Source organism: Oculina patagonica, chromosome 6, assembly GCF_052425735.1.
Source record: "Oculina patagonica isolate OP01 chromosome 6, crgOcupat, whole genome shotgun sequence".
Classification (NCBI taxonomy): domain Eukaryota; kingdom Metazoa; phylum Cnidaria; class Anthozoa; order Scleractinia; family Oculinidae; genus Oculina; species Oculina patagonica.
Window position 1 is genome coordinate 4897431 of NC_135763.1, and position 18111 is coordinate 4915541.

Consider the following 18111-nt stretch of genomic DNA (forward strand, 5'->3'; position numbering starts at 1 on the left):
CTGCCTCAGGAACAGACGGGATTCGCTTTTGGAAAAGATGAAAACAGCATAAAATGAATGAATAAATAAAATAAATCGACTTTGTTTAAAGAAAGTTGCACGTAACCGTCTTGCGACTGGCAAACTTGTGGCCTTCGGATTCCCGATCGAATTGGAATTTGGAAGTGTTGGTTTTTGTGGAGAGAGGAAAACCAGAGAACCCGGAGAAAAATCCTTGGGGATAGCTAGGACGAGAACCAACAACAAACTCATCCCACAGATAACGCCGGGTCTGGGAATTTTCAAACGAGTCCCTGAGAGGTCTTCCATGTTACGTGGGTGAATGAATTATAGTTTACATTACATTTTAAAAATAAAACTTTACGTGCTTGTGGAACAGGATAGCGTGTCAATACCTTAGATCATACACGGAAAATAAAATAAAATTAACGTGTTCGAAATAGACTCATTACAACAGAAAAAGTATGAATGACATCCTTTGTGTATAGATGTTCATTATGAATACTAGTGGCTGCTATTTTGCTATTTTTCGTATCTTACAACAAAGTATTCATTTAATTTACCACATATTAAATTAAAATTCAAAATATGTATGGCCTTACTTCAGTTTCGCCTGCCTTTTTACATGCTAATGAAATCATTACCGTTGCCAAAGAATTTCACGCAACCGTAAAACACACGCAAACACACAAAATTAAATCAATTAAATCACACAACACAGCAAAAATGTATGAATGACACCCTATCTTTATACATTTTGATCATAAAATTTGCTGGCTGCTATTTAGTATTTTTTGGATCTTACCAAAATGTAACACTCTTTAATTGTACCACATACAAATTTATGTGTATGGCTTTACTTCAGAACTGCCCGCCTTTTAACGTGCTTGTGTACTTCATACCATTGCCAAAGGAGCAAAATTTTCATGCACAAGGATATGAAAGAGTTTACATGTATCCCTAGGCTAACAGAAGTGAGTGCGCACAGCTTGGAAACATTTTTTCTTCACCAATGTATCCTACGTATACAACAACTGCTCGTTGGACTTCGAGAAAACAAGGCCGGATTTAAAAACTCATCGACTTAGTACGCCAGATGCAGGAGCACGACGCTAAAAATGATAATAACTTCACTAATGTATCAACAACTATTTGGAACACTCTCTTTTGAAATACGCGCACCGAAAGCACGTTTAAACACTCATCACCAAAGCACCGGTGAAAAAAACTTTTGAGAAATGGCGAACCTGAAGTTATTCGTAAATTGTGGATGGTACATGCGGTCCTAGTGTTTCCAATCCCGCAGATGTTTATTGTGTTTTGATTGAAGAATGTAATAAAGATATTCGAGGACATCTGAAGGCTATCAATGTGCGGGATTCTCCTAGAACAAGGGAAGGTTACTGTTGGCTAGAGCAGGTAAGTGTATAAACTTGCTGTTACCCTTCTGTAACAGCTGAAGTGCTCCATCCCGACAGTCCCGTGTAAACAAACCGAAACTAAAAATACATACAACATTAAACAACAAGAGCTTACAGAAACTGTTTTTGTTCATAACGATCACTTCAACCGCGATTTCAGCTGCACTTGTTACGCTTTATACAGCGTGCTTTTATCGGTGTAACTGCACTCGTTTTTGTTCACTGGTGCTTTGGTGATGAGTGTTTAAACGTGCTTTCGGTGCACGTATTTCAAAAGAGAGTGTTCCAAATAGTTGTTGATACATTAGTGAAGTTATTATCATTTTTAGCGTCGTGCTCCTGCATCTGGCGTACTAAGTCGATGAGTTTTTAAATCCGGCCTTGTTTTCTCGAAGTCCAACGAGCAGTTGTTGTATACGTAGGATACATTGGTGAAGAAAAAATTGTTTCCAAGCTGCAGCTGTGCGCACTCACTTCTGTTAGCCTAGGGATACATGTAAACTCTTTCATATCCTTGTGCATGACAAATTCGCTCCTTTGGCAATGGTATGAAGTACACAAGCACGTTAAAAGGCGGGCAGGTCTGAAGTAAAGCCATACACATAAATTTGTATGTGGTACAATTAAAGAATGTTACATTTTGGTAAGATCCAAAAAATACTAAACAGCAGCCAGCAAATTTTATGATCAAAATGTATAAAGATAGGGTTTCATTCATACTTTTTTGCTGTGTTGTGTTTATTGCGAACCCGTTGATTTGATTTAATTTTGCCTGTGTATTTGCGTGTGTTTTTACGGTTGCGTGAAATTCTTTGGCAACGGCAGTGATTTCACAAGCATGTAAAAAGGCAGCCGAGACTGAAGCAAGGCCAAACATATTCTGAATTATATGTGGTAAAATAAATGGATACTGTGTTGTAAGATACGAAAAATAGCAAAATAGCAGCCACCAGTATTCATAATGAACATCTATACACAAAGGGTGTCATTCATACTTTTTCTGTTGTAATGGGTCTATTTCGAACCCGGTAATTTTATTTTATTTTCCGTGTATGATCTAAGGTATTGACACGCTATTCTGTTCCACAAGCACGTAAAGTTTTATTTTTTAAAATGTAATGTAAACTATAATTCATTTACCCACGTAACACGGAAGACCTCTCAGGGGCTCGTTAGAAAATTCCCGGACCCGGCGTTATCTGTCGGATGCGTTTGTTGTTGGTTCTCGTCCTAACCGGGTTCTCCGGTTTTCCTCCCTCCACAACCAACACTTCCAAATTCCAATTCGATCAAGAATCCGAAGGCCACATGTTTGTCAGTCGCAAGACGGTTACGTGCAACCTTCTTTAAACAAAGTCGATTTATTTTATTTATTTATTCATTTATTTTATTTATTTATTTTTTGCTGTTTTCATCTTTTCCAAAAGCGAATCCCGTCTGCAGTTCCTGAGGCAGAGCGTTTTCCATAATTCTTTCTGTAGGCAAAAATTTTATGGCTTCATAAAAGTTATACAGATGGCGATGAAAAATTGCTCATACTGATGAGGAGCATATAAAGCCATACAACCGAAAATAAAAATGTACATAAAACATAACAGCTAACAGCACGCGATCTTAGTTAAACTATCAATGTAACCATTGTTCACGTGCATTAGTGATAAGTGTTTGAGTGTGCTTTCTGTCGACATGTTAAAAGTAAAGTGTTCCAAATTATTGTTTAAACAGCTATTTTCGTCTTAAGAGTCATGTAACTGGCTTACAGAATTCATTAAGCTTGTGAACTGGTTGCAGTCTCCGTTTCCATATACGCATGAAAGACGAGAGAACATTCATAATAGGAAGATCATCGAAAAACAGCAAAAGGGGAGTTGGCTTTCTTGCTTTTCTCTGACCAAAATTTGATCTACCTTTTAAAAAGAATTAAAGCTTTCAAAAAATTTCAGGTATTGCGATACACAAGCGATTCACGAATCGTAAGACTTGTTTTTGTAGAATGCGCCTACAAGTATAAAGGAAAATAGCTTCGTCCACTTCTTCATGTTTGGCATTGGCTTATGCTCCGAGAGGTGCTACATCAGGTAGCCGTTATATCTTATAAACGTGATAAAAAACGGAACTTACTGCAATGCAATTTTAGTGTTCACTTTCTTCTTTGATGAACCTCTTCTGCGACAAGTTAGATCTCCTTTACTAGTTGGTTCTCTGTGAAGATGGGATATGATTTTAGACGATTAGAAAAAAATTAAGGTAAACGCGAACACTGAGCAGAGCTTCCTCGCGCCAGTATTGCCTAGAAACAGCGCATTCCTAGTGGCATTTCTCTGAAGAAGGGAAAGTTTCCTACATTAATAATTACTTACAATAAAAAATGTGGAGCTGAAAAACTCAGTTTTTGTTCGTTCATTTTGTTTTTGTTCGTATTTTTATTGAAAACAAAAGACGACGAAAGCAGATTTGTCTGCTGTTATCTACAGGAAATTGATATTTCAGTTCACGATGTCTTAGATTAAACTTAAGTTACAAAGAAGAAAAAACGTGACAGTATGAAATATTTTAGTGAGAAATGCTAGAAATAGAAAGATTACAACAAGGATGAATTAGCAGAAAATTGCTGATAGTTGACAGTTGACACATGAGCTAAAAGGTAAGGTAAGTGCCATCACTGAGCAGAGCTTTCTAGCGCCAGAATATTGCCTAGAAACAGCGCATGCCTAGCGGCGTTTCTCCAGGGAAGGGAGAGTTTTCTACATTTAAAAACCCCTGAAAATTATTTTTTATCAGATAAATTTTAGTTCACGATGCTTTAGATAAAACTTTAATTACAAAGAGGAAAAAACGTGACGGTAGGAAATACTTTCGTGAGAGAACAGAATATTAGAAATTGAAAATTAGTAGCAACGAGGATTAAGCGCGAAATTACTGACGGTTGACAGTCGTCAAATGAGCTATTAAGGAACGTGCGACAATTGAGCAGAGCTTGCTAGCTACCGTCGCGTGATCTGATCGTTGCACTGATTAAAATCAAATTGATGTAGTGTTAATTTTAGTGTTTAAGAGTGATTGTTATAGAATATCGAGAATCATCAGACAGTCGCGAAATTTCGAATTTCTTGTATTTTACCCAAAGAACCCTTTTAGTGAACTATTTTCAAAAAAGGCATTAAAAGGTTCCGATTCCTTTTACTTTTTTAAACTTCGATATAGTTGAAAATTGGCCCACGACGGCGGCCATGATGGATGAAATTTGAGGCATATTCAAAACGCTCGTGTAGACAAAACAAACAGCGCCTTAACATATCCTTTACATTGTTTTTAGGTATCTCTTAAGGTTTTGTCTGCACTAAAGTTTTTTCCATATGTTTCGTTTTAAAAGAGTTTTAATCTTCTACAAGAGGCCTACCTCAAGCGTCTTGACGATACGTCAAATATTGTCAAAGTTCGACTTTGCCAAATGTGATCTGGTATATTGTTTTCAAGCAAAAAAACACCACCACATTAAAGCTGAACCTTTCTTTAAATCCATCTTAAAATATTACTTGTGGAAATTAAAAACAGATTTTTTGAGAGGCTCAACCGTGAACGCAATTTTCGCGTTCGACTCACTTTGAGCTGAATTAGTTCAATAACACGTTACAGCAGCTGTTTGTTGGCACCGAGCTTTGAAAAGAAAATAGCTCGTAAACATCATTCGAGGACTAAATTAAAACACAAGTTTCTAAAGGAATTAGATGCTTTCGGCCTGGAAATATTTACATTCAGAACACAAACCAAGGCGAAATTAATCGAAGTTAGCCGGTGGTACGCATTCGACGTGTGGACTTTGTTTGCTTTATTTGTTTGACTTCTGTACTTTCTTCGATTGTTTCCTAAGGCCTGTCAGTTCCAAACGTCGTGCTACTGCATGCCGTGCCGAACTTAATCGAAGAATTAATTTCGACTTAAGCACGGCGGTAACACAAAGTTTGAAACCATTCAGTTCGGCAGGCTGAATTAAGATCGGTACGACTTCTTAGCACGGCAGGCCTTGCCGTGCCGAACTAAATTTATAAACTATTTTAATGCATTTTAAGTTATTTTGCAGTTTGAATTTGGCGCGACTGTATTTTAAAATTCGCCGTTTAAAACCACTGCCGTGCTGTCGTCGTCAGTGTCACTGCCAAGCCAAATTCATTTGAGTTCGGCACGGCAGTAGCACGACGTTTGGAATAGGCCTAAAATAACGGAATGGTCGCATCAAAACTCGTGGAATGACAGGTACTTTAAAACAGTAAGGATAAATTATTGTAGTTTGTCTATCTTCAACAATACGTAACAGAAATGACTTGCGTTCATGCATTTCAATTTACATACTTACAGAAATTGAAATTTATCCCTTGTGCTTCAGCCATAAAAGAATGTCAACCCAAACATCAGAAAAATCCTCCACACAAGACGCTTTACAAGGGGTCATGAATGGTCCCTCAAAATGTCGTAGTGCTCGCAAAATTAAGCTTTGGCTCTCAATGCTCGCAAAATTTTAGTGGGTGCTCGTTTGTTCGTGCTCGCACTTTTTTACAAGTGCTCGCATGCTCGGTTTTTAGTGGAGGTAGGTTTTTGAAAAGTGCTCGTTGCTCGCAAGGCTAATTTTTGTCAATGCTCGTGTTCGCAAAGAAAAACGCTGTGCTCGCATGCTCGCAAATGCTCGCATAGACCATTTGATACCCCTTTTACACATTGACAGCCAATTCTGGGTTTCTTTGATATTGATTTATAAGAGTGAAATGTTTTTTTCTGAAGTCGAACAATGTTGCCAACAGTCAAGCGATTCAACAAGTAATGTCGTTACGTGACCGTAGTGACACGCACGAGAAAATTGAAGGGGAATTTGAGCGTAAAAAGCAATCACGGGGAAGTTCGAGTTACCGGGGTTCTACTGTATTCTGTTTTGTCACTAAAATAATTCATACCGTCACGTATGACTTCTTTGCATGTAAATTCAGTCTCATCTAAAGCATCGTGAACTAAAATTTATCTGATAAGAAATAATTTTTAGGGTTTTTTTTAAATGTAGAAAATTTTCCCTTAAGTATTTGCTGTTTCTATGCAATATTCTGGCGCTAGACGAAAACCAACAACAAGGACGAGAGCCAACAACAAATAAAACAACCCACATATGACGCCGGGCCGACCCGTGCCACATTGGTGGGAGGCAAGAGCTCTCACCCTTGCGCCATCTCTGCTCACAGAAATGTCGATTTTCTAGCCAAGGTAACAGCAGACAAATATGTTTGCTCCTTTCCTTAGGGACGTTTTGTCGTCTTTTGTTTAAAACATAAAAACTTGGATATTTTTTGTACCCATCAACTGTCAGACATTTCGTCCTTATTCTTCGTTGCAACGAATTTTTGCTTTACACTGTTATTTTTTCTCACTATAATATAAGTTGTCGTGAACTGAAATATCAATTTTCTGTGGGTAACGACATACAAATCTGCTTGGTCCACCTACTTCGCCAAAAGCTTTCGTCGTCTTTTGTTTAAAAAAATAGAAATGTGGAAATGGTCGTCAGTCTATAAACTCTTCCTGAATAGTTTTAGGTCTCCTTAAAATTTAGCTGATAAGTAGTGATTTATATTTTTCAGCTCCGCTATTTTTATGTTAAGCAAATATCAATACAGAAAACTCTCCCTTCTCCAGAGAAACGCCGCTAGGCATGCGCTGTTTCTATGTAATATTCGGCGCTAGAAAGTTCTGCTCAATGATAGAGAAACGCCGCTAGGCATGCGCTGTTTCTATGTAATATTCGGCGCTAGAAAGTTCTGCTCAATGATAGAGAAACGCCACTAGGCATGCGCCGTTCTATGCAATATTCTGCGCTAGAAAGCGCTGCTCAGTGATTGAGTTTTCTAACTTAAGACTAATCTAAAGCATCGTGAACTAAAATGTTATTTTTATTGAAATGTAGAACCTTCCCCCTTCCCTGGAGAAACGCCACCAGGCATGCGCTGTTTTTAAATTGTAGAAAACTCTCCATTCCCTGGAGAAATGCTGCTAGGCATGCGCTGTTTCTAGGCAATAATCTGGCGCTAGAAAGCTCTGCTCAGTGATAGAGAGACGCCAGTTTGCATGTGCTATTTTTAAGCAATGTTATTCTGCCGCTAGAAAGCTCTGCTCAGTGATCGCACGTGCCTTAATAGCTCAATTGTCAACTGTCAGCTGACATAACTCCTTAAAAGAGAGAACTTGTAAGATCGTATCCCATTCTCTACAGAGAACCAACTAGTAACGGAGCTCTAACTTGTCGCAGAAGAGGTTCATCAAAGAAGACAGTAAACACGAAAGGTACATTGCAGTAAGTTACGTCCGTCTTTTGTCATGTTTATAAGCTGATATAAAGTCTGCCTGATGTAGAACCTCTCGAAGTATAAGCCAATGCCAACCACAAGCGAGAGAACGAAACTAATTTATCTTTAATTTATCGACGCATTCTTCAAAACCAAGTATAAAATACCAAGTCTCTAATAGCTTGTGTAGCTTGTAGCTTGTGTAAGGTGGATAAATAATTTTATCTTCTTTGTAACTTACGTCTTATCTAAAACATCGTGAACTAAAGTTTATCTGATAAAAGATAATTTTCATGAGTTTTTAAATTGTAGAAAATTCTCCCTTCCCTAGAGAAATGCAGCTAGGCATGCGCTGTTCCTAGGCAATAAATTTGGCGCTAGAAAGCTCTGCTCAGTGATTGCACGTGTCTTAATAGCTCAATTGTCAACTGTCAGTTTGCATGTGCTATTTTTAAGCAATTTTATTCTGGCGCTAGAAAGCTCTGCTCAGTGATCGCACGTACCTCAATAGCTCAATTGTCAACTGTCAGCTGAGATAACTCCTTAAAAGAGAGAACGTGTAAGATCGTATCCCATTCTCTACAGAGAACCAACTAGTAACGGAGGTCTTATTTGTCGCATCAAAGAAGAAAGTGAACACGAAAGGTACATTGCAGTAAGTTACGTCCGTCTTTTGTCATGTTTATAAGCCGATATAAAGTCTGCCTGATGTAGCACCTCTCGAAGTATAAGCCAATGCCAACCACAAGGGAGAGAACGAAACTAATTTATCTTTAATTTATCGACGCATTCTTCAAAACCAAGTATAAAATACCAAGTCACTAATAGCTTGTGTAGCTTGTAGCTTGTGTAAGGTAGATAAAGCTTTGGTAAAAAAGAATCAGAAATGTTACCTACCCTTTGGCCGGTTTTTGATGATTTTCCAATTATAGATGTTTATTCGTTTTTAACACGTATGTGGATAACACAGAAAGTTTTGTCACAGGTATCCGGGCAAACTGCGTTGGCTCAAGTGTTGATAGTTACAGGTTACAATTGTTACAGTTGATAGTTATGTTTTCAAAAGGAGAAAGTGAAGTTTGCGTCGGTGCTTGTCCGCGGATCATCGTTTAGGGCTGAAGCAAGAGCATTGATAAAATATTTATCCAGTAAACAAGAAAACTTAAGTGACAGTCTCTGTAAAAGCGGACCATCCCATTTCCGGTCGGGAAACAGTTTTCCCTCAAAGTTTGCTCAGCAAACTATCTTATGTTATAAGTAAATGCAACGACTTTAGTTTTCGGAAATACTTAAAAATATACTTTTCGAGCACTCAAGGCTGCAAACGGGCTCATTTTGAGCGTGGCCAGAACGAAACGATTCAAAAGTTGACGAACTCGCCGCTCAAAACCCACTAATCGCAACAAAATGTTATCATCATTCCTTTGTTGAGTGGTGCTATTTTAGTACATAGCATTACTGAACCAATATTGTCCAATGCACAAGGTGGAGAAATAAGGACTACAACGTTTACAGGGTCCGAAAGTGGTCTTGTACAAGCTCACAGTCCAATTTGAGAATTATTAATTAACCAGTCGCTACTTTTCTATTTTCCTTCATAGACTTAAATTAAAGATGGCTACCAAAACAACTGTGTTTTTCTTCCTCTCGATGTCTGCCATTACAACGGAGTCAAAATTGTCCCAAAAGCACGGAGGTAAGCGCTACAACAATTTTGTATAAAATAGCAAGGCTAGAAATACAATACTCGAATGACCTCGGGAACAAAGAACTCCATGACAGAGTACATAGGGGCTGAAAATTCGTTGCAGATGGTTTAGTCAAGTTGATTTATTGGATATTTTAGTGCGTACCTTTATGAGTCTTGCAGTATTTTGGCGAGTTAATGATGTGTAAAAATGTACGTACAGATATATTACACCTTTACAAAATGAATGTAAAGCGGCTTGGATAGGTATACATGGCTATACACTGAGGAGTAAGACTGGGCTAGGCTATGCAGCCCGGCAGCGCTCCCAACAAGAAAAATAAATTAGCATACATATTAAATGAAATCTAAGATTGGCCAAGCCAATACTTCTGGCCGTCACTTAATTGCGTGGGTACATTCTTTCTTGCAGACCGTGACTAAACATGTTTGGTAAGACCGTAAGGACAAATTGATATCTAATGGAACGAGCAGACAAATAATAAATTTTTCACTCTATAATTTTGTTTTTTAGAAGTATAACAAAAGTATTGAAAATGCATAAAAAGCCTAAATAGCGTGAATATGATAAGAGTTTTTTTGCGAGTGATCAAAATAATATTACCCTGGTTTTTCTTCTCAGATTTTCCCAAGAGTACGTTGGTAAACTCAGAACACGCAGCATTGAATGATGTAGGGGGGCCTAGTTGTGTATCATGCGACAAGGTGATGAGTGTGTTTCTTGAGCTAAAGGAACGTGTACTAGACAGCATAGACAACTTGATCGAGCAACAGCTCGCTGATCTAGTAGCAGAGGATGCAAGTTGCAAAGGTAAGTTAATTGAAGGTGAAATTGATCGTGACATGCCAGTTAGTTTGAAGGAACTCTACGCGACCGTCTGGTTCCATACACTCCGTCAAAATCTCCAATAATTTAACTTACAAAAAACCTACCGAGAAACTGATCCTTCTAGGTGGCAGCCTCAACACTATGAAACACTTTGCGAAACACTCTGCGTAATTAGAGACAGAAATTTGTTGTCGATTATTTAAAATATAAAAAAGTAAAACTCAAAACTCTCCTTTTGCTGCGACTGTATGGCAGAGATATACGTAGCTCTACATACAGTTGCTTCAAGCATGTGACTGCTACATCGTTGTACGTGATCAAAATCAATCGGGAGATGGGTGGACTGTAGAATAGTGGGTGGGTATGTACTGCTGGGAAGCCGAAACTTTGAGTCTATATAAGCCAAGTTTCATTTGGGAACCCTTTTCTAGAATAGACAACAAGAACCCCAAGCCGCAGGCAATCTACTAATTTTCCAATATTTTTTTAAAAAATTCCCTGGGGGCTAGGACCGAGTTCGCACGTCCACACACTTGTGCACTGCAGAGTGTTTTTTTTATTCTAGCCTCCACACCCGATGAAAACAAATCTTTACTTTTCGGGAAAGCGTAACGTTAAGTGAATTCAACACTTAAAAGGAACAGTAGATGGTGTTGATCAAAACTATTTTTTCATTTCCTTTAGCAAAGACTTGCAGCCACTTGAAAACTCTTGATCCTTCAGCAACAAACGGCAGTTACATCATCGACCCAGACGGCGAAGGGGGTCTGGAACCTTTTACAGTTTATTGTGACATGAGTGGCAAGAATGGAGTTGGCGTGACTGTCATCAGTCACGACAGTGAAAGCAGAACGCACGTGCAGGGATATGAAGCTCCGGGTAGTTACTCACGTGACATTCATTACACTGGAGCGAGTCTGTCGCAGTTGGCGAGTCTTATCAGTGTCTCCCCCCACTGTGAGCAGTTTATCAAATACGAGTGTCATCACTCATATCTGTTGGGAGACCGGGGATATGCCTGGTGGATGTCACGTGATTCTAACAGGATGACCTACTGGGGCGGAGCAAAACCTGACAGTGGTAAGTGCGCATGCGGGATGACCAACTCATGTGCAGACCCCCGTGATGGTTGTAACTGTGATAAGAATGACTATGTATGGCGTGAAGACAGCGGCCTCATCACTGACAAGACACATCTGCCAGTTACACAGCTGAGGTTTGGCGATACAGGCCATAGCGGCGAGCAAGGCTACCACACACTGGGAAAACTGAAGTGCTATGGCTTAGAATAAACTCTATCATCTTGATGTAGGTCTCTCAACAAGCATAATTAAACATCATAAGGATTAGGATTTCAGTTTGCAAAAGTGTTTAGCCAAGTTCAGTATTTGTTATAATCATAAGGGCTTTTTATGTGGGAATGTACGGATTAAAATAAAGTTAGCCAGTGAAACCAAGACAGAAGGGTTTGTTAAAGACTTTTCACTTCTTCGCCATAGTGATAAACTAGGGAACTCTGTACCCTTTAGTGACAAATAGGAAAAATGACAGCTTCGTAAACAACTGTAAACAGGAACAAATAGAGGAATAAAACGAGAGACGCATAGTTCATATTGTTGAATGTCTAATTTAATTTTCTATAAATGGCTTTATAGACTTGTAAGCTACAACTCTTTTAGTCGCCTTCGCAGCCGTTATTTGCGATGTCATGCAACGACATCCCAAATAACAAGTGCGAAGGAGACTACAACTCTTTAAGCATGCTGCATTTTTGGGGGGATTCCGTTGTGCGTCGCAGTGTAAAATACCACCACGTCCACGACAGCCTTAAAGAATATCTGGAAGACATTGCACGGGAATTACTGCTTTGTATTTGAGTAGTTCCTTTTTTATGAAAAAAGAAGAAGAAAGAAATTAGTCCTATATTTTCCTTGCTTGGCAGGTCACTGCACTACATTATGTGAAATGCGTGATAAAAGTTTCCCTTCTTATTCGCCTGACCCATTCATTAATAAAAGCATTGAAAGCATTGGTGGAAGCACAGTTGGAAGAATTGTGTCACTGAGTCAGTTCCTTTTAGCAAAGAAAGGGAGAGAGATGTTTTCTTAAAGTGACCAACAACTTACTTCTCCTCGTAATATTGATAGAGAATCAAGCATATAGGTCATAAGAGTTAAGGAAATATTAGAAATTATTAAACTGTTCTGAAATGAAACGAATTGTTCCCTAATAGAATCAGCTTACTTTGACAAGGTTTGTCAGGCTTTACGTTTTTCGGTTACTAGAGTTTCTGGTCACTCTATCTGTAGGTAAAGGGGTGGGGTGGGATGGGGAGTTCCTCTGTCAAGTTGAACTGACAACTGAATAAAAGCAGAACGGTGGTATCTTCCACCGTTTTTCCTAAAGGATTTGGAATATCAATACATCAATTTTACCAAACCAAGAAGCTTTACCAAGCACCGTGCGGACGTTCTATCCACTGAGCTACAGACAAATGATGAACAAGGCCATTAACTTGGTTCATATATGGCGCGCGTCCTGCATACTGCAAGGATCAGAAATGTCTATAGCGTACTGTATTTGTTCCCGAAACGGAAAAACATGTCAAAAGATGATTTTTTATCTGAACTTGACTAGAAATAAGATTTTGAATTAAGATTTTTATGATGTAAATATTGATTAAAACCTCTCTAGTTAACAATTAGACTACGATTCCGAGTTTTCTATCGCTTATAGAAAACGAGGGCGAGTAATCTAGTTGTTTTAGTAGAAACTCTAAAGGATTACAGTCCAAAACTTACAATTTACAGTTGCATAAATTAACCCGGCGTGTGGTACAGATCAAAGTAAAACGGCGAATTTACGATCTCATTTGACATTAATTGAATTTAGTTTTTCACCAGCCTAAAATTGGAAAGCTGTTTCTTTTGAGGACCGGAAGCTCGGATGGCAGCGAATCGAGGAAATATAGATGCGGTTTTAGATTCTTTGGTTTTAAAGTTGCATGGAATAATACATTCACATCTAATGTGAAGAAATGAGTGAAGAAATTTGAATAATTTTATTGCCAAGCTGTAACCACACAAACAGCGGATGGTAAGCCTGTGGTTTGAACAGCAGCCACCTCGGGAATTCGAAAAGGTGGTCGTAACAAGAGAAAAGGTTGCTTACGAGTATTGGCTATGACTGAAACAATACAGGCTGATCGCTTCCCAGAGCTTTCAGCATAAAGCTTTCTACTTCAGCCTTATGGCAACAGTCTTTCTCCAGCCGTAAATCATCAGTTGAACTTTTATTTGTGAGATCTTTATCAACCGACATTATTAGGCATTAGAATCAAGCCGCTGTATACGTGCGATAGATTTTAGCCGCCTTTATTCTTTATAGAACATGGAGAACCATTATCTACTGGTAAATGTTATACAGTAAAAACCCGCGAGTAAGACCCTAATTTTTCCAGGCTAGCCGAAACAGGTTCTTACATAAATGGTAGTTAACACAAATTTTGGCTATTAAGGTTCTTAAAAGGTTCTTATAATTATTTTCTGATGAAAAAATTTACATTGTTGCTTATAGAACTTTTAGTGGTATTCGGCCTATTCCTTGTATATAATTTGCATACCACGTAAGTGTTAACTGAAAAGAAATGAAGCAGTAATCATTCGGAATATAACATTATATACATGCACAGTAATGCCTTGTCCAATTTTTAGGCGAGGACGTTAGTCTCGAGCCTTATGTTATGAAGCGATAAATTGGATTGGGGGTTGGCGTAGCTGGTTGGCGTTACAACGGGCGATGGGCGATGTGATGATTCGAACCGAGGGGGATTGGTAACTAAGAATATGGCTTGAGATTTGTTTGCGTCCGCCATCTTGGTTTTTCGGTCGCGCATCATTCTCGTCCCCATAGCCCTTTTTGTTTCTCTTAGCCGGCAGGGCCTAGGCACGAGAAAACAAAGTGCCTAGGCCCTGCCGGCTAAGAGAAACAAAAAGGGCTATGGGGACGAGAATGAGGAGGGCCATCCAAGGCAATCTCGAGCCCAGAGTGTCTCCCGGCTCCGCGGTCCGTCAGCGGTTGGTCAGCAGTAGGGTCGCCGGTAGACACTCTGGGAAACTGAAATGTATTTCTCTTCCTCTATTGGCCCTCGCAGAACAATAGAAATCAACACGGAAGTCTGAAAATCTTCCCCGGAAGTAAACCAAACCGGAAACCCTGGAAAAACATTTTTTTTTTTTTTGTTTTCCATGGTCAAATGTTCAGAAGTATCAGCTTAATTTTGTAAAAACACCTAAAAGATACCATGAATAAAAAATGGACTTCCTTTAAGCGTCGATACTGAACGGAGATTTAAAACAACAAACGACGGCGTCACCAAGGACAAGGTCGATTGAAAACTCAATTTATAGTTGACTTACAAATATCGCTAGAACTACTGTTTTCGAATTCATTAAAATCTCCGTTCCAGCTGAAAAACTGAATATGGCAGACAGTGCACGATTCAATATAATAACTAATGACGCAGAATTTGAACATTACGCGTTGTTGTTTTGCTGAAGAAAAAGAATTGAACAAAAATTATAACACACGTGTGCACGTGCTGAGTCGCAAAAAATGCTAATTACGCCTTTTGAATAGCGTTGACCGGTGTGCATGTGGCCTTTAACGTCTTTATTAATATCACCGCCATTCGACGAGGAAAACATTGTTTGCTCGAAAACATGCAACCTATCCTGAAAAGATGCGCTTTCAGCGAGAAGCCCTTCCAATATACAAAAGTCACCAAACAAAAATATGCGAAAGTGGCCAAACATTTTTTTTTATGAACAGAACAATAGCTTGTCCGTGCGTTGTGCATTATGTAAATTTCTTAGCCGTCTTCTGCAAAACAACAACAGACACACGCACGCAGTCTTCTTCCTGAAATCGACCTTAAATTGATCTGATCCATTCCAGTTTCCCAGAGTTCGGTAAGTACGTAGTGTAGTCATCATATAATGGTTTGACTAAATTCTATATAGGGATATTAATAGAGGGGATACAGAGCCCTACGTAGCTATACACGGCTATACATAGCTATATACGGCTATAAATAGCCGTACATAGCCGTACATAGCCGTACATAGCCCTACATAGCCGTAAATAGCCCTACATAGCCCTAAATAGCCCTACATAGCACTACAAAGCCCTACATAGCCCTACATAGCCCTACATAGCCCTACATAACCCTACAAAACCGTACATAGCCCTACATAGCCCTACATAGCCCTACATAGCCGTACATAGCCCTACATAGCCCTACATAGCCCTACATAGCCCTACATAGCCCTACATAACCGTACATAGCCCTACATAGCCCTACATAGCCCTACATAGCCGTACATAGCCCTACATAGCCCTACATAGCCCTACATAGCCGTACATAGCCCTACATAACCGTAAATAGCCCTACATAGCCCTACATAGCCCTACATAGCCCTACATAGCCGTACATAGCCCTACATAGCCCTACATAGCCCTACATAGCCGTACATAGCCCTACATAACCGTAAATAGCCCTACATAGCCCTACATAGCCCTAAATAGCCCTACATAGCCCTACATAGCCCTACATAGCCGTACATGCCCTACATAGCCGTACATAGCCGTACATAGCCGTACATAGCCGTACATAACCGTACATAGCCCTACATAGCCCTACATAGCCCTACATAGCCCTACATAGCCCTACATAGCCCTACATAGCCGTACATAGCCGTACATAGTCGTACATAGCATACATAGCCGTACATAGCCGTACATAGCCCTACATAACCGTACATAGCCCTACATAGCCCTACATAGCCCTACATAGCCCTACATAGCCCTACATAGCCCTACATAGCCCTACATAACCGTACATAGCCCTACATAGCCCTACATAGCCCTACATAGCCGTACATAGCCGTACATAGCCATACAGCCGTACATAGCCGAACATAGCCCCACATAACCCTACATAACCGTACATAGCCCTACATAGCCCTATATAGCCCTACATAGCCCTACATAGCCCTACATAGCTCTACATAGCCCTACATAGCCCTACATAGCCGTACATAGCCCTACATAGCCGTACATAGCCCTACATAGCCCTACATAGCCCTACATAGCCCTACATAGCCCTACATAGCCCTACATAGCCCTACGTAGCCCTACATAGCCCTACATAGCCCTACATAGCCGTACATAGCCGTACATAGCCCTACATAGCCCTACATAACCCTACATACCCGTACATAGCCCTACATAGCCCTACATAGCCCTACATAGCCCTACATAACCGTACATAGCCCTACATAGCCCTACATAGCCCTACATAGCCGTACATAGCCCTACATACTCGTACATAGCCCTACATAGCCCTACATAGCACTACATAGCCCTACATAGCCCTACATAGCCCTACATAGCCCTACATAGCCCTACATAGCCGTACGTAGCCGTACATAGCCCTACATATCCCTACATAGCCCTACATAGCCCTACATAGCCCTACATAGCCCTACATAGCCCTACATAACCGTACATAGCCCTACATAGCCCTACATAGCCCTACATAGCCCTACATAGCCCTACATAGCCGTACGTAGCCGTACATAGCCCTACATATCCCTACATAGCCCTACATAGCCCTACATAGCCCTACATAGCCCTACATAGCCCTACATAACCGTACATAGCCCTACATAGCCCTACATAGCCCTACATAGCCCTACATAGCCCTACATAGCCCTACATAGCCGTACATAGCCCTACATGGCCGAACATAGCCGTACATAGCCCTACATAGCCCTACATAGCCCTACATAGCCTTACATAGTCGTACATAGCCCTACATAGCCCTACACACCCGTACATTGCCCTACATAGCCCTACATAGCCCTACATAGCCCTACATAGCCGTACATAGCCCTACATAGCCGTACATAGCCGTACATAGCCGTACATAGCCGTACATAGCCGTACATAGCCGTACATAGCCCTACATAGCCCTACATAGCCCTACATAGCCCTACATAGCCCTACATAGTCCTACGTAGCCCTACATAGCCCTACATAGCCCTACATAGCCCTACATAGCCCTGCATAGTCCTACATAACCCTACATACTCGTACATAGCCCTACATAGCCCTACATAGCCGTACATAGCCCTACATAACCGTACATAGCCCTACATAGCCCTACATAGCCCTACATAGCCCTACATAGCCCTACATAGCCCTACATAGCCCTAGGGCTTTCCACAAGTTGCTCGAGATTTCCAAAAAAGTTGCCCGTAATTTCTCAAAAAGTTGCTCAAAAGTTGCTCCAAAAATACAAAAAAGTTGCTTCTGATAATAAAAGTTGCTCGAAAGTTGCTCCAAAAAATCCAAAACGTTGCTTCTAATCAAGAGAATTTCTCTAAATATATGCTAATTTCCCTTTGAGAGTAAGATTTCTAAGCAGTTTTATACACTTTTACAGCAAAAGAAGTATCTAAACAACATATTAGGGGGGAAATTTGTTAAATAACAAGGAATTCTTTAACTGGGAAAAATCGTGATGATATCGATGACGTCATGTTTGTGACGAATTTTGTAATGTTTTAATATGCAGAATGAGCCGAAAGGTGGAACGTCTTCAGATGTTCCTCCAAAATCTTCGGCAAACTTCGTAAATCTTCGGAAACGTTCGTATTGCCTTTGAAGAACACTCGGATTATCTTCGGAGATCTTCGGTCTGGAAATTGCTTAAAATGCAAAAAGTTGCTCGAGAGAGAAAAAGTTGCTCGAAGGGGAAAAAGTTGC

At 40.0% G+C, this 18111-nt stretch overlaps 1 protein-coding gene across 5 annotated transcripts; it reads left to right on the forward strand.

Annotated features, from left to right (window-relative positions):
- Positions 1 to 5625: 5625 nt before the first annotated feature.
- Positions 5626 to 11892, forward strand: LOC144656978 (contactin-associated protein 1-like). Of its 5 annotated transcripts, none has more exons than XM_078517247.1 (4): positions 5626 to 5675; positions 9346 to 9440; positions 10075 to 10263; positions 10966 to 11892. In XM_078517247.1, the coding sequence occupies exons 2-4, from the start codon at positions 9359 to 9361 to the stop codon at positions 11571 to 11573; spliced, it is 879 nt and encodes a 292-aa protein (XP_078373373.1). In that variant the 5' UTR covers positions 5626 to 5675; positions 9346 to 9358; the 3' UTR covers positions 11574 to 11892. The 5 variants fall into 5 exon arrangements, with proteins under 5 accessions (XP_078373373.1, XP_078373371.1, XP_078373369.1 ...); XM_078517245.1 differs by lacking the exon at positions 5626 to 5675 and adding an exon at positions 7671 to 7742; XM_078517243.1 differs by lacking the exon at positions 5626 to 5675 and adding an exon at positions 7682 to 7752.
- Positions 11893 to 18111: the final 6219 nt, after the last annotated feature.

Coding starts and splice junctions, on each gene's coding strand:
- LOC144656978 (XM_078517247.1), top strand. CDS start 9,359: ATGGCTACCAAAACAACTGTGTTTTTCTTCCTCTCGATGTCTGCCATT. Junction 9,441..10,074: donor ATTGTCCCAAAAGCACGGAG/GTAAGCGCTACA, acceptor TTTTCTTCTCAG/ATTTTCCCAAGAGTACGTTG. Junction 10,264..10,965: donor AGAGGATGCAAGTTGCAAAG/GTAAGTTAATTG, acceptor CATTTCCTTTAG/CAAAGACTTGCAGCCACTTG.